The sequence below is a fragment of the Propithecus coquereli genome, unplaced genomic scaffold (assembly GCF_000956105.1).
Source record: "Propithecus coquereli isolate 6110/MARCELLA unplaced genomic scaffold, Pcoq_1.0 Scaffold193, whole genome shotgun sequence".
In the NCBI taxonomy this organism is placed as follows: Eukaryota; Metazoa; Chordata; class Mammalia; order Primates; family Indriidae; genus Propithecus; species Propithecus coquereli.
This window is the reverse complement of record NW_012144190.1, coordinates 485,140-498,728: the sequence shown is the minus strand read 5'-3', so window position 1 is coordinate 498,728 and position 13,589 is coordinate 485,140. Positions and strand designations below refer to the sequence as shown.

Sequence of the window (13,589 nt, the reverse complement as noted above, 5' to 3'; positions counted from 1 at the left end):
AAAAAAAAAAAAAAAAAAAGGCCCTGGGGAACAGGCTTGTGTGTTCTCAAAAGAACCAGGAGAAAAGGCCCTGGGGCTGGAACAGGCTTGTGTGTTCTCAAAAGAACCAGGAGAAAAGGCCCTGGGGCTGGAACAGGCTTGTGTGTTCTCAAAAGAACCAGGAGGCCAGTGTGGCTGGAGGGGAGCATGAGGGGGACGTGTGGTGGGGATGACGGAAGAGACACAGCCAAGCGCAGGTGATGCAGGGCCTAGGACCAGGCTAAGGAGCTGGGAGTGTGTCTAAGCACAGGAGGAAGCCTCCAGAGGGTTTTAAGAGGTGAGTGGCATGATCTGATTTATGTTTAAGATCACTCTGGCTCCTTCATGGAGAATGTGTTGGGGGAGCGGTGGTAATAGGGACAAGGGCATAAGCCTCCCTAGAGAAAGCCAGGCTCTGGGGCTCTGGTGGGCTAAGCCGGCTTCGGAGGGGCCAAGGTTGGCGAGTCCGATTCTGCAGGGACTGCTGAGATCTCAGCCTTCATTTCCCATGGGCACTGTCTTCCCATTGCCCAGACCTGTCCTCAGGATGCAGACAGATCTCCTTTCAATCTGCTGCACCTCTGCCAGCTGCATGTTACCATTCCATTTCACAGAGCAGGAAACTGAGGCTCAGAAAAGGTCAGTGGCTTGTGTGTCATGTAGCTGGGCAAGGAGAGGAGGCAGAGAGCCAAGGCCCCTTGTGTGCTGCACCCTGTGCTGGGTGCTGGGATGATCCCAGGATGTGTCTCACTCAGACCCTGCCCTTGCCCTGCCCTTGCAACTCAGGCTGGGCCTTGGGACCCCAGTTAAACTGATGATGACAGCAACTGCAACCCGCTCAATGCTGCTATGTGCCAGGCCCTGAGCTAATTGCTTTATGAACATCGATTCCTTTTTTTCTTCACTCAATCCTATGAGGTAGGTATTGTTAGCTCCTGAGATGCTCAGCCAAATTAAGTTGCCTGGCTGAAGCCACTCAGCCAGCAAGTGGCAGAAGCAAGATGTAAACCTGGGTGTGTCTGACACCAAAGGTCACACTCTCAGGCCACGGGGCAGACTGCTGTGGCCATTCTGCTGGGATGGCAGAGGCAGAGCTCAGAGGAAGAGTCCTTGCTGGAGTTGAAAGGATGAGCAGAATTCTTCCAGGGGAGGGCAGGGGAGGATTTTAAAGGGACAGAAAAATGGAAAGAATATAGACCTGGAGGCAAGAAGGGGCTTGGCGTGCTGTTACCAACTTTCTGGAGCCCTGGTGGGTGGTTTGCTCATTTCCACTGGGGTGAAAACACTCCCACACAGCTGATTTCAAGCCACCAATGTGCAGTCACTTGATATGCAGTTGAGAAGAGATGTCTACTAACACACCATCATATAATACTTCCTGGGGCCTGGGTGAAGGTCCCAACATTTAAGACAAAGCCCTCCAAAACCCTTCAGTAATAAAGATACTTAGAACTTTAATGCAATATTTTAAAAAATCAAAATCTATGCCAAAAATATCCATGGTGAAGGAAATATAGAAATTTTAAACACAGGATCAAATGCTGCACTTGCATGACTCTGCCTGACCATAGTCATGGCCCTGGATCTAATAAAACTTTATTTACGCAAATGGCCAGCCAGCGGCTGTAATTTACCAGTTTGATTTTTTAAAATATTGCAATAAAATAGTATTTCCTCCATACAGATACAATAGATGTAAATGACTCAAGGACATAGATAATAGTAAAAGACAGTAAAATAGGAAGGGATGAGTGTGTTTTACTCTTATTTTAATGTAATGTATTTAATTGTAAGATTACAGAATTCAATTTCTCATAATGACTGTGTGCAATAATAAGCTCAAAAAATCCCTAAAGGCCGGGCGCGGTGGCTCACGCCTGTAATCCTAGTACTCTGGGAGCCGGAGGCGGGCGGATTGTTTGAGCTCAGGAGTTCGAAACCAGCCTGAGCAAGAGCGAGACCCCGTCTCTACTAAAAATAGAAAGAAATTAATCGGACAACTAAAAATATATAGAAAAAAAAATTAGCCGGGCATGGTGGCGCATGCCTGTAGTCCCCGCTACTCGGGAGGCTGAGGCAGGAGGATCGCTTGAGCCCAGGAGTGTGAGGTTGCTGTGAGCTAGGCTGACGCCACGGCACTCACTTTAGCTAAGGCAACATAGTGAGACTCTGTCTCAAAAAAAAAAAAAAAAAAAATCCCTAAAAATTTAGCGACCGGGAGCCAGTGCCAGCTGGCCAAGCACCGCACTGTTAACCACCTGGTGGGAAGGTGTGTGTGGTAGAGCACAGGGTGTGAGGGAGGAAAAGGTGACTCAGAGTCTAAAGTCTAGGCCACCTCACTTTAATCTAATTCATCAAGATTCTGTTCCTTTCTTTCTAAATTTCAATCAGCCCAGGACTCCCCTTTCCCAGAAATTTAGACCGACCCAGACTCCACCCCAGTCTCTTCCAGCTCCGCCCCTTTTCTGCCACCGCCGTCGTCATGACAACCGCGTCCACACATCCTTCTCTCCCGCGAGTGCGGAGAGCCGGCCCTCAGCGCTCCCATTGGCCAAAAGTTCGTAGAGGGCGGGCCCCGCCCACTCCCATTGGTCAATTGATCGTGGCGGGGCAAGCCCTCACGCTCCCATTGGCCGAATGAGCGACAGGGCGAGGGCTCTGGGCAGCGGTTGTGGAGGGGCTCGGGACAGCAGCGCAGCACGGAGCAAGGAGAGAGGGGGGCGTCCTGGGATATTTCGAAGGGTAAAGGTGAGGGGGCCGTCCTGTGGAAGCAGAAGAGAAAGAAGTGAGGGGCAGTGAGAAGGGAGTGGGGTAGACAACGTGTGGGATTCGCAGGATGTCCTTCCCGCAGGGCGATGACCACACCCGCGGGCTCCGGCACGGGCTTCGGCTCCGTGTCCTGGTGGGGCCTGTCACCAGCGCTGGACCTGCAGGCTGAAAGTGAGTCCCACCATGCACGGTCTGATACGTCGGCTGCCTTCACAGCCCGCGTAGACGGCCTTTCAGGACTCCTTGGCAGGGAGCGGCGCCAACGTTCTCGAGGCTTCAACGGCGGAGGGCGCTCCCGGGTGGGCGGTCCCGGTGTCCTATCTGCGGACTGCAAATCCCAGAATGCTTGGAGGCCCAGCTCCCTTTGGAACCTAGGCCAGGGGCGCGAGGCCTGCTGGGATGTGTAGTCCATGTTTTAGGGGGCCGCTACTGGGGACTCCATGTCGGCCACCAGCCCCAGCCTGCTCTCATCTTGCCAGGTCCTCCTGTGGACCCAGAAGCAAAGGCAGATACGGAGCACAGGACCCCCGAGCTAGATGTGCTGCTGCTGGGCTCTGTGGATGGGCGTCACCTGCTGAGGACCCTGGCCAGGGCCGCACTCTGGCCTCGCAGGAGGTTCAACGTGAGCTAAGATACTGGGGTCGTGAAAGGAAGACGGTGAAGATGAGCACCCAGATCCCGAGATCTTGAGGAAGGAGGGGACTGGAATTCTAAAATCCTGGGTCCGGGAGGGAGGGACTGGAGATTGCTGGGTCTGAGGGAGGTGGAAGCTGGAAGGCTGGAGCCATGCGTCTTGAGTTTCAGAGGGAGAAAGAGCCTAAGGACCAGGTCTCCTGAGTAATGGTGGGCGGGAGGGTTCTGGGGATCCAGACTCCTGTGTTTGAAGGAGGGAGCTAGAGTACAGAACTCCCGGGTTAGTGGAACGAGGGGGCTGAGGGGCGGTTCTCCTGGGTCTCCTAGGGGCCAGGGAAGCAGTTCTCAGAATCGTTCTGCTCTGTCCATCCTTCCAGTTCTATGTGCTGGAGAATAATCTGGAAGCTGTGGCCAGACACATGCTGATCTTCAGCCTAGCCCTGGAGGAGCCTGAGAAGATGGGGCTGCAAGGTGAGTTGCTAGGACCTAGGCATTTTGACCCCAAGTCCCCTCCCCTGCGCTACAGAGAATTTGGCATTTCAATGGTACAATTAAAAAAATTGATCATTGTCCCCTATTACATCATTTGAGACCTTAGACCTCAGCTTTTCTCACCTGTAAAATGGGGCTAAATATGGCACCTCCTAGAGCCACTTAGAGAATTCTAGGAGAAAACCTACATGAAACTCTCAGAACAGACCATGACACAGCGCAAGCCTTCAAAACGTCCTACCATAAGAGAAGGCCAAAAGAGATCAGAAGACTTCCCAAGAGGTAGCAAGTCCCCTAGATCTGGGAAGGCAGAAAGTGATTATTTCCCTGTAACAACAACTTCCGCTTAGTGCCTAGAGCAAAGTCTCCGGCCTGAGACAGGTGGTGTTCACATTCTGGCTCTGTTTGCTCTGTGGCCTTGGGCCAGAATCTATACCTTTCTGGGCCTCATTTCCACATTTATAAAATAGGGATCCTAAAAGTTCCTCCATCAATAGGATTCTTGTGAGGATTCACTGAAAAGTGAATAGCACCTGGCTTATGATATGGGTGATTATTATCTTTACCATGATCATAGATGGCCATTGTCATTTATAGCCCAGGGCATTCAGAGTACATTGTACAATACACCTTGTTTAACTAGAACTAAACTAATCTATCTAACTAAAGGCCATGTAGTTTCTTCTATAAGATTTTAAACAACTGAAATGAAAGAATTTATATATAGGTATATGTAGATGTCTAAGTGTGTGTGTGTGTGTGTGTGTGTGTGTGTGTGTGTGAGTGATATACAATTAAAGGTATTAATATATACAGACATCCCTCAGTATCTACTGAGGATTGGGCCCAGGACCACTGTGGACACCAAAATCCATTTTATAAGGGATGCTCAAATCCCGTATAAAATGGCATGGTATTTGTATATAACCTATACATATCCTTCCATATGCTTTATATCATCTCTAGATTACTTGTGATTCCTAATACAATGTAAGTATTATGTAAATAATTATATTGTATGTTTTTTATTTGTATAATTTTTACTGTTTTTTTCCCCCTGAGTATTTGCGGTGGATGTAGGAGTTGCGTCTGTAATTCCCCCTTATAAAATTCTTAAACAACTAAAATGAAACAATTTAACACTATAACGCTCAACACAAATATATCTCATGTACACCTATATCTATGTATCACCTTTTCCTTTTTTAAAGCCAAGGGAAATTTAAACATGAAATTCAGGATTGGGGTTGCCTGGGCGGGTGCGGGGGAGCAGACGAGGAGACCTAGGTTAGGCGTGACTTATTCTTCACCTAACCTAGGTTTTCGGAATGGGTGGCTAGTTTGCCAGGGTTCACTATTTTCATTATATGACTAAGGAATAATAACAAAATATTAAGGATCTGATATCTGGGCTCACTCCTCGGCACATCTTGCTTCCCCCGCCCCGCAGAGAGGAGCGAGACCTTCATGGAGGTGTGGGGGAACGCGCTGCTGCGCCCGGCGGTGGCCGCCTTTGTGCGCGCCCAGGCTGACCTCCTGGCGCACCTGGTCCCGGAGCCCGACCGCATGGCGGAGCAGCTGCCCTGGCTCAGCCTCGGCGCCCTCAAGGTATGCCACCCGGCTTCTGTCCCCTCACGGCCTGGGATGCGGGAAGAATGGAAACGGGCCGTCCAAAGCATTCGCGTTGATGGAGCAGGCTGGGTGCTCCGCGTTCGAATCCCAGCTCCCTGACTCCCACGGTGGGATTTGGCCTAGGGGTAGGGGGTGGCTTCTGTTTGTTCTCTGAGCCTTGCTTTCTTCATCGGAGGAGAAACGGGAGAATTGTCCCCACCTCCTGGGATGGCAGGGAGGGTCAAGCAAGAGACACCGCTCTCCCTGCATCCCTCTCTCCCTCGCTCTCTCGCCTCGCGTCCCTGACCGCGCAGTTTCGCGAGCGGGACGCCCTGGAGGCGGTGTTCCGCTTCTGGGCCGGCGGGGAGAAGGGGCCCGAGGCCTTCCCCATGAGCCGCCTCTGGGACTTGCGGCTTCGCCACTACCTGGGCTCCCGCTATGACGCTCGGCACGGTGTCAGCGACTGGGACCTGCGCATGAAGCTGCACGACCGCGGGGTGAGGGGCCCGGGAGGAGGGGGCTGGGGGTCCAAGTCCTGGGTCTGAGGAAGGAGGGACTGGGGGGGCGTTGTCGTAGGTCAGAGGGAGGAGGGGGCTGGGGGCCCACGTGCCAGGTTCGTTGAGGCCTCCCGTCTTCCCTCCCTATACCCCAGGCCCAAGTCATCCACACCCACGAGTTCCGACGCTGGCGGGACACAGGTGTCGCCTTTGAACTCAGAGATTCCAGCGCCTACCACGTGCCCAACCGGACCCTGGCATCCGGTCGCCTTCTGAGCCACGTGCGTGTCCACTCCCTGCCCTGGCCCGCTCCTTCTCCTCCGGGACCTTAACACCGACCTCACTTGCCTCCTCTCTGCCTGCTTTCCTAGCGCGGGGAGCGCGTGGCAGCACGCGGGTACTGGGGGGACATCGCCACGGGGCCCTTTGTGGCCTTCGGCATCGAAGCCGACGACAAAAGCCTCCTGCGGACCAGCAACGGACAGCCAGTCAAGGTGTGCCAAGGGCCTAGAAGGCCGAGGGAAGGGCCTAGAAGGCCGAGGGAAGGGCCTAGAAGGCCGAGGGAAGGGCCTTGTGCAACCCCGCCCAGCCCCAGCCCCGCCTCCAGGCCCCGCCCCTCGCTTTGGGGCTGTACCTCCAAGTAACAGGCCTTGCCCGCGGCGCCCTGGGCACCAACCCCACAGCCTACGTCCCACCCCCATTCTACGTCTTAAACCCAGCCCCGGGAATCCGAGAGCGCCGGGGGCTCTAGTCGAGGATGCCAGCTCACACCCTGTGCTCTCAGCCCCGCCCCAGCATCCTGGCCCCGCCCCCGCGGTCCTGGCCCCAAGGTCTGGCCACGCCCCCTCTCTGCCCCTCAGACTGCGGGCGAGATCACACAACACAATGTGACAGAGCTGTTCCGGGAGGTGGCCGCCTGGGGGCGCCCGAGAGCCGCCCAGGGGGACCCGGAGGAGAAGCAGCAGCGCGCGTCTGGAACCGCGGAGCCAGAGACTTCAGGTGAGCCAAGGCTTCAGGTGAGCCAGAGACTTCAGGCTCCAGGTATTCATGTCCGCGCGTGGACGGACGTGGTTTGCAATGCCTGGGAAGGTGACCTCTCCTTGATGTTCCGTCTCTTTTTCTCCTCTTTTTGTTTCTCTCCCTTTCCGAAATCCTGGCACCATTCTTAGGGTTCTGAATTCTAATCCTACCCACAGAGGTCTAAGCTGACCAAAACTATTCTAACAGGGTGCTGGGTTCCAGCTCCCCTTCGGACACCTTCCCCCCACCCCAGATTCTAGCTGTGCCTCCTTCTAACCATCCCCCAACCTGGCCCTGGGTGTCTGTCCTACAGGGGATGTCTGTGTGTCCCCGGGCCACCCACTCTCTTTCTCTCTCTAGAGTCTCAGTTGGCTGGTCTGTAAAATGGGTCTCTGCCTGCTGGGCTGACCTTCTTAGAATTTTCCAGGAACGCACCTCAGAGAAAAGACGAAACAGGGCTTCAGGAGGACAAGGAGTGTTATCTCCAAGCTTTGAGTGTCTGCCCAGCGCTGCTGTCTCTCTGTGTATCTCTCCGGGTTTCTGTGCCTTATGGCTCCACCTTCCGGAGGTGACCCCTCTCTGCCCTTCCCCAGGAGCCCCTGCCCAGGAATCCTTCACTATCCACTTCCTGCCCCTCGATTCTGCCCAGGCACTACACCACAAGAGCTGCTACAAGAACCGGTTCCAGCTTCTCTACGTGGCTTGTGGGTAAGAGGAGACACAGCTGTGTTCACAGAGACTCAGGACCAGGCCCCTCGCCCCTCCTCCATCTGACCCAGGAGTCCAGACCTTCTGCCCCTTCCTTCCCCAGGACCCCAGAGGTCCAGTTTCACAGGCTCCTCCTGACTCAGCTTCTGGGTCCCCAGCCCCCATCCTCTCCCAGAACCTGGGAGCCTTAATCTCAGCCTCCCTCCTTTCCTCTGTGCAGGATGGTCCATCTTCTCAGCCCTGAGCTTGGGGCCTGCGCGGCCCCCGGAGGGAATCTGATTGTGGAATTAGCTCGGTGAGCCAGCAGGGCACAGGGCAGGGAATGTCCTGGCCGGGTGCTAAAATCTGGGTCCCTAACATGCCGCTTCCTGTCTTTAGGTACCTGGTGGACTTGCGTCCGGAGCAGCTCCAGAGGTTCTCCGCCCGGGTCGGGGAGCTAGCTCAGGCTGCTGGATTCGCCCCGCAGACAGGGGCCAGGCCTTCAGAGACCTTCGCCCGGTTCTGCAAGTCCGGGGACCCTGCTCTGCGCAGCACTGGCCCAGCCTTGGATTCCGGAGCTCCGCCCCCTGAAGTTCTGGCTCCGTCTCTTGAAGCAATGAGCCCGCCCCATGGGGACCTGACCCAGCCTCTAGAAAGCCCGGCCCCACCCTCTGCGCCCCTCCAGCTGCCCTCAGAATCTCAGTGTTCACTCGGGGAGGTTCTGGCTCCGTCCCAGGAAGCTTTGGCCTTGCCCAACAGTGAGTCAGACTCCAAAACCCCAGAGTGTGACCTGACCCCCGGAGACTAAGTCCCTCATCTCTAACTTCAAAATCTGGCCAGAGAATTAGAATCCACTCATATAATTCTGAATCCGCTGCTGAAATTCTCCATTTTACTCTTCAACACTCTCATTCAGCCCCAGAGGTGTTGCCAGAATTTCAAATTCCATTTTAGGGATTCTAAGTTCTATTCCTAGAATTCTAGATTGCTTTCTCAGAAATTGCACTCGTGAGACTCTAAACCCCTTGTAGAGAGCTGACATTGCGTCCCAGGCCCTCTGCTTCCGCCCCTTGTCTCCAGGCATCCCATTGCTAACCCGGGGTTGGGAACGTCTCCTCGCCAGGGCCTGGTCAGCATCCAAGTGGTTCAAGTAAAGAGAGCGGGGTCCTCTCCTCTGTGTCCGAGTGTCTTTCCTGTCCTACGTCTGTCTCCACGACAAGGAGAGGGGAGGGCCCAGTGGTCGAGAGAGGAGAGCAGAAACCAGATAACCGGGTTTCCAAGTAGACTAGGGATGGATTTCTCAGTGCTGTAGGCTGAGAACCTGCCCCCTCCCCACCCACGTGGATCCTCAAATTAATCAACAAAATTTACTGAGTGGCTAACAGGTCTAGGGCACTGAAACTGACCCTAAGACAAAGTTCCGGCCCTAGTGGCGACTGCAATTTAGTGAAGGACTAGCGGTCTGGATTCCTGGGCCTGAGGGAGGGGCGCCCTGGGGGCCTGGAGTCCTGGGTCTGAGGGAAGAGGGGCTGGGGGCCCAGAATTTTTCTGGGCCTGAGGGAAGAAGGGTCCAGAATCCCAGGTCATCAAGGCGGTGGGGTCATCCAGCTGGAGCCGGGCCGGCTCCACCCCTCACGCGCCCCGTTATCTCGCATCCTGGGTAGGGGAGGAGGGGGCAGCAGTATATTTAGTCTCTGTCCTCGCGCTTTATCTCAGTGTCCTCAGTGAGGCTTGAGCAGCTGGGAGGAGACTGAACGCCCGGGGGACCTTCAAGGTCACTCCGGACGCCCCCTCACTGACCCTCCAAAAGCCCCTGTCCCCTTCTGTGCCTCCAGCGATCCCCGGCCTGGGCCCCGGCATGGCGGATGAGTGAGTGGAGCTCTGCATCCCTGAGGCCTCACGGGAGTGGGAGCCGGGCGATCTCCCGGGTTCCTGGGGGGACAATAGCTGCGAGATGGACCGCTGGCCTGGGAAGGGAGGTGAGGGTAGGACTCCTGGGTGTGCAGATCAGGTGAGACCTTGGGAGTCAGACTTCTGGGACCTGAGGAGGGGGAGCTGGTGGCCCCGACCTCTTGGTCAGAGGGGCCTCTGCCTTAGGGGCGGACAGGACTCAGCCCACTATTAATCCCCTCTCCCCGTTTTCTCTCCCTCCAGGAACGGCGACGTGGTAAGAGCAGCGGGCTAAGGCGTGGGCTGGGACCCCCACCAGGGTGGGCGAGGCAGGGAGGGTCTGGGGCGGGAGGCTGCAGCCCTAGAAGCGGGTACGGGACGGGGCAGGGCTGATGGGATGTCGGTGGTGACGCGGCCCTGCTCCTCCGACCCAGGCGGGCGAGCTGCCCCCGGCGCCCGCGCCCGCGCCCGCGCCGATCAGACGCCGCTCCTCCGCCAACTACCGGGCCTACGCCACGGAGCCGCACGCCAAGGTGGGGCAGGGCCCCGGGGGCCGCCTGGGCTCAGGTTTAGGGGTGTGACCCGACTCCTAGGGAACGAGGGGAGGAGCCAGGGCCTCAGATGGGGGCGGGACCTTGGCCATGGGCGGAGCCTACGCGGATGTGGGAATTCAGAGGCGGGGTTTCGTAGAGGGTAGGACTCGGATTGGTGAGAGCTGCCTGTGGGCGGAGCTCCATCGCCCGTGGGCTGGCTTGGGGGAAAGTGGCCGGTGCCTAGCCAAAGTCAGAGCCCCAGATTGGTGGATAGGACTGAAAGGCGTGGCTTCCCGTAGACTCGGGGATCAAGTTGGAGGCGGGCCCAAATCTGGACGTGCTGGGGGTGGGGGGTCCTCAAGCCCCTTTCCCCGTCTTGCCTTCGGGCCCCCTCCTTGATGCTTTCTTGCTCCATCTCACCCTGGTAGAAAAAGTCTAAGATCTCTGCCTCGAGAAAACTGCAGCTGAAGGTAAGGATGAGCCGGGAGAAGGAACGGAGGTGCTTGGGGGCGGGGCTTGGAATTTGGGGTGGGGCTTCGGGTAGATGGATGGGTGGGAGTGGGCGGGGCTTGGTTGTCAGGGGCAGGGCTTTACGTCGGCAGCGGTGCAGAGGGACCGGCGGGGCTTTGGGATGTTGGGGACCAAACTCAAGGGGCCGGTCTCTGGAGGACAGACGACGAGACCCGTGGTTAGAGGGCCATGCAGGGCAAAGGCGGCTTCGCCAGGCGTGGTCTTTATCCTGTTACCCCGGTGGGCTGCGGTCCCCACACCCCTCCGCAGACCCTGATGCTGCAGATTGCAAAGCAGGAGCTGGAGCGAGAGGCGGAGGAGCGTCGCGGAGAGAAGGGGCGCGCTCTGAGCACCCGTTGCCAGCCGCTAGAGTTGGCTGGGCTGGGCTTCGCGGAGCTGCAGGTACCGGCTCCCAAGGGACTCCTGCCCAGCCTGGGATCCTAGGTTTCTAGTCTCCATTTTGCATTCCTTGGGATTCAGGAATGCAGTCACTAGCCCCCTTCTTCTCAGGACCCAAGGGTCCAGTATCACAATCTTTACCCTCAGAAATTGAGATATCCAGCCTGCAGCCAGCTACCATCTCAAAACCCAGAGGTCAGTCCCTCCGGCCCCAACTCTGTCAGGTTCTTGGGACTCCTGGCCCCTGTCACCCTTTGTTTGCATTCCTCTGGAGTCTGGGCTCCTCCAATCTACTCCTCATTCATGACTATATTCTCGGGCACCCTGCCCTTCCTCCCTCAGAATATCTAGAAGTTCAGCTTCTTCCTCCCCCAGGCCCAGGAGTCCCGGCTTCCGGGTCCCCTTCTAACTCAGACACAGGAGTCCAGGTCTCCAGCCTTCCTCCCACAGCACACACTATGTTCCTCCACCAGGACTTGTGCCGACAGCTCCATGCCCGTGTGGACAAGGTGGACGAAGAGAGATACGATGTGGAGGCAAAAGTTACCAAGAACATCACAGAGGTGGGAAGCACTGAGCAGTATGGGTGCCTTCAGGGTAGGGTGACATGTCTGCGACTCTGGTCTCAGCCTGACCCCTTGCAGCTTTTGGTTGCAGATCTCAGGAGACCCAGGACAACCGTGAGCCTGGCAGGGGTAGGGCCGAAGGATGAGTACAATATGGCCGGGCAAGGCTATTCCAGGCAGAGAGAACAGTACATGCAAAACCAGAAGTGGGAAAACATAAAATATGTTTGTGGTAAATGAGCTCAGGCATGGGCCAGGGAATTGTGATTTGCATGTGGCTGGACAGGATGTGTCAGTGGTTTTGAAAGATGAGGCTAGGGCACTTCAGGGAGGGCTGCAAGTTCCAGGATTAGAAGCTTGGACTGGAATCCTGAGCTTGGAAGAGACTGGATGAGGCCTAGGTACTGGAAGACAGGATAGGGGTAGGACAGGAATGTAGGGATGGAAGAGTGGGGCCAGGGGACACGGAGGGAGGGGTCTCCACCTCCTCATATGGCCACCCTCAGATCGCAGATCTGACCCAGAAGATCTTTGACCTTCGGGGCAAGTTTAAACGGCCCACCCTGCGGAGGGTGCGGATCTCTGCAGATGCCATGATGCAGGCACTGCTGGGAGCCCGGGCCAAGGAGTCCATGGACCTGCGGGCCCACCTCAAGCAGGTGAAGAAGGAGGACACTGAGAAGGTGAGTATGGATTAGAGCCAGGAAAGGGAGTGCTTAGGGGAGGGACTGTGGGTGGCAACAATCCTAGGGCCTAGCCTGAGGACAGATGGCGCTTAGAGTTGGAGGGAGAAGCAGCTGGTAAGGGGTCCTCAATGGAAAGCATAGGAGGGACATAGGAAATGCAAGAGGAAGACAGAAAGTAGAAGGGGGGAACAGGAAGTGCATTAGGGAAAGAGGAAGTAGCAAGGAGTCAGGAAATGCACGAGGGCTACAGGAAGTCCATGAGAGAGAAAAGAAGTGCATGAGGGAGACAAGAAGGGAAAGATAGGAGCATACAGTTGTTCCCCCTTGTCCACGGGGAATATGTTCCAAGACCTTCGGTGATGCCTGAAATCATGGATTGTATTGGCCTCCATATATACTATGTTTTTTCCTATACATACATACCTATGATAAAGTTTAATTTATAAGTCAAGCACAGTGAGAGATTAACAATAATAATAAAATAGAACAATTATGACAAGGTACTGTAATAAAACATGTGAATGTGGTCTCTCTTTCAAAATGTTATTTTGCTGTACTTACCCTTTTTTTTGTGATGATGTGAGATGATAAAATGCCTTTATAATGAGTTGAGGTGAATGTTATAGGCTACTATTGACCTTGAACACAAGCACTGGGATACCTCAAGAGTCAACTTGATAACACAAACAACTACTAATGGATGGGTAGCATATATGTTTAGATACACAGGATAAAGGGATGATTCACATCCTGTGAGAAAATGCAAGATTCATCACACTACTCAGAATGGCACACAATTTAAATCTTATGAATTATTTACTTCTAGAATTTTTCACTTAATATTTTCAGACCATCGTTTATCGTGGATAACTGTAACCATGGAAAATGAAATCCTGACTAAAGGAGGAGTACTGTACTTGGTTTCTTAGTTCAAGAATGTTTTCTATTATGGGAATTGTGAAGAGCAGTTTGTTTAATAAATGATGTCTTTTGGGATGTTGGTTGATTTTCTTTTTACTAAGTAATAACCATAAAAGAAATACATGAAAATATAGATAAGCCCACTCTATTTCTATTACTTTTGTATTTAAAAAATTTAGGGAATACAAATTGAATTTCATTACATGTATATATTATATAGTGGTGGAGTCTGGGCTTTGGGCGTAGCCATCACCCAAGTAGTGTACGTTGCACCCCATAGATAATTTTCACCTCACACCCTCTCCCTCCCCCCTTTTATGGCTCCATTGTCCATTATATTAATACCACTCTGTGTGC

General features: G+C 54.5%; 2 protein-coding genes across 3 annotated transcripts in view; both read left to right on the top strand.

Annotated features, from left to right (window-relative positions):
- Positions 1 to 2,564: 2,564 nt before the first annotated feature.
- Positions 2,565 to 8,568, top strand: DNAAF3 (dynein, axonemal, assembly factor 3). 2 transcript variants are annotated; one of them, XM_012643207.1, is made up of 12 exons: positions 2,565 to 2,766; positions 2,870 to 2,958; positions 3,267 to 3,409; positions 3,798 to 3,891; positions 5,363 to 5,520; positions 5,838 to 6,020; positions 6,176 to 6,301; positions 6,392 to 6,514; positions 6,881 to 7,019; positions 7,634 to 7,748; positions 7,969 to 8,043; positions 8,127 to 8,568. In XM_012643207.1, exons 2-12 carry the CDS (start codon positions 2,874 to 2,876, stop codon positions 8,533 to 8,535), a joined length of 1,650 nt encoding a protein of 549 aa, XP_012498661.1. In that variant the 5' UTR covers positions 2,565 to 2,766; positions 2,870 to 2,873; the 3' UTR covers positions 8,536 to 8,568. The 2 variants fall into 2 exon arrangements, with proteins under 2 accessions (XP_012498661.1, XP_012498660.1); XM_012643206.1 differs by lacking the exon at positions 2,565 to 2,766 and having other exon boundaries at positions 2,874 to 2,993; positions 3,242 to 3,409; positions 7,637 to 7,748.
- A 1,017-nt stretch (positions 8,569 to 9,585) lies between these two features.
- The window catches only part of TNNI3 (troponin I type 3 (cardiac)), a 4,851-nt gene continuing 847 nt past the window's right edge, over positions 9,586 to 13,589 (top strand). The window contains exons 1-7 of the mRNA XM_012642995.1: positions 9,586 to 9,596; positions 9,882 to 9,894; positions 10,052 to 10,150; positions 10,579 to 10,620; positions 10,931 to 11,062; positions 11,533 to 11,622; positions 12,132 to 12,308. Of these exons, the coding sequence (XP_012498449.1) occupies positions 9,586 to 9,596; positions 9,882 to 9,894; positions 10,052 to 10,150; positions 10,579 to 10,620; positions 10,931 to 11,062; positions 11,533 to 11,622; positions 12,132 to 12,308 (564 nt within the window). The remainder of the gene's footprint in view (positions 9,597 to 9,881; positions 9,895 to 10,051; positions 10,151 to 10,578; positions 10,621 to 10,930; positions 11,063 to 11,532; positions 11,623 to 12,131; positions 12,309 to 13,589) is intronic.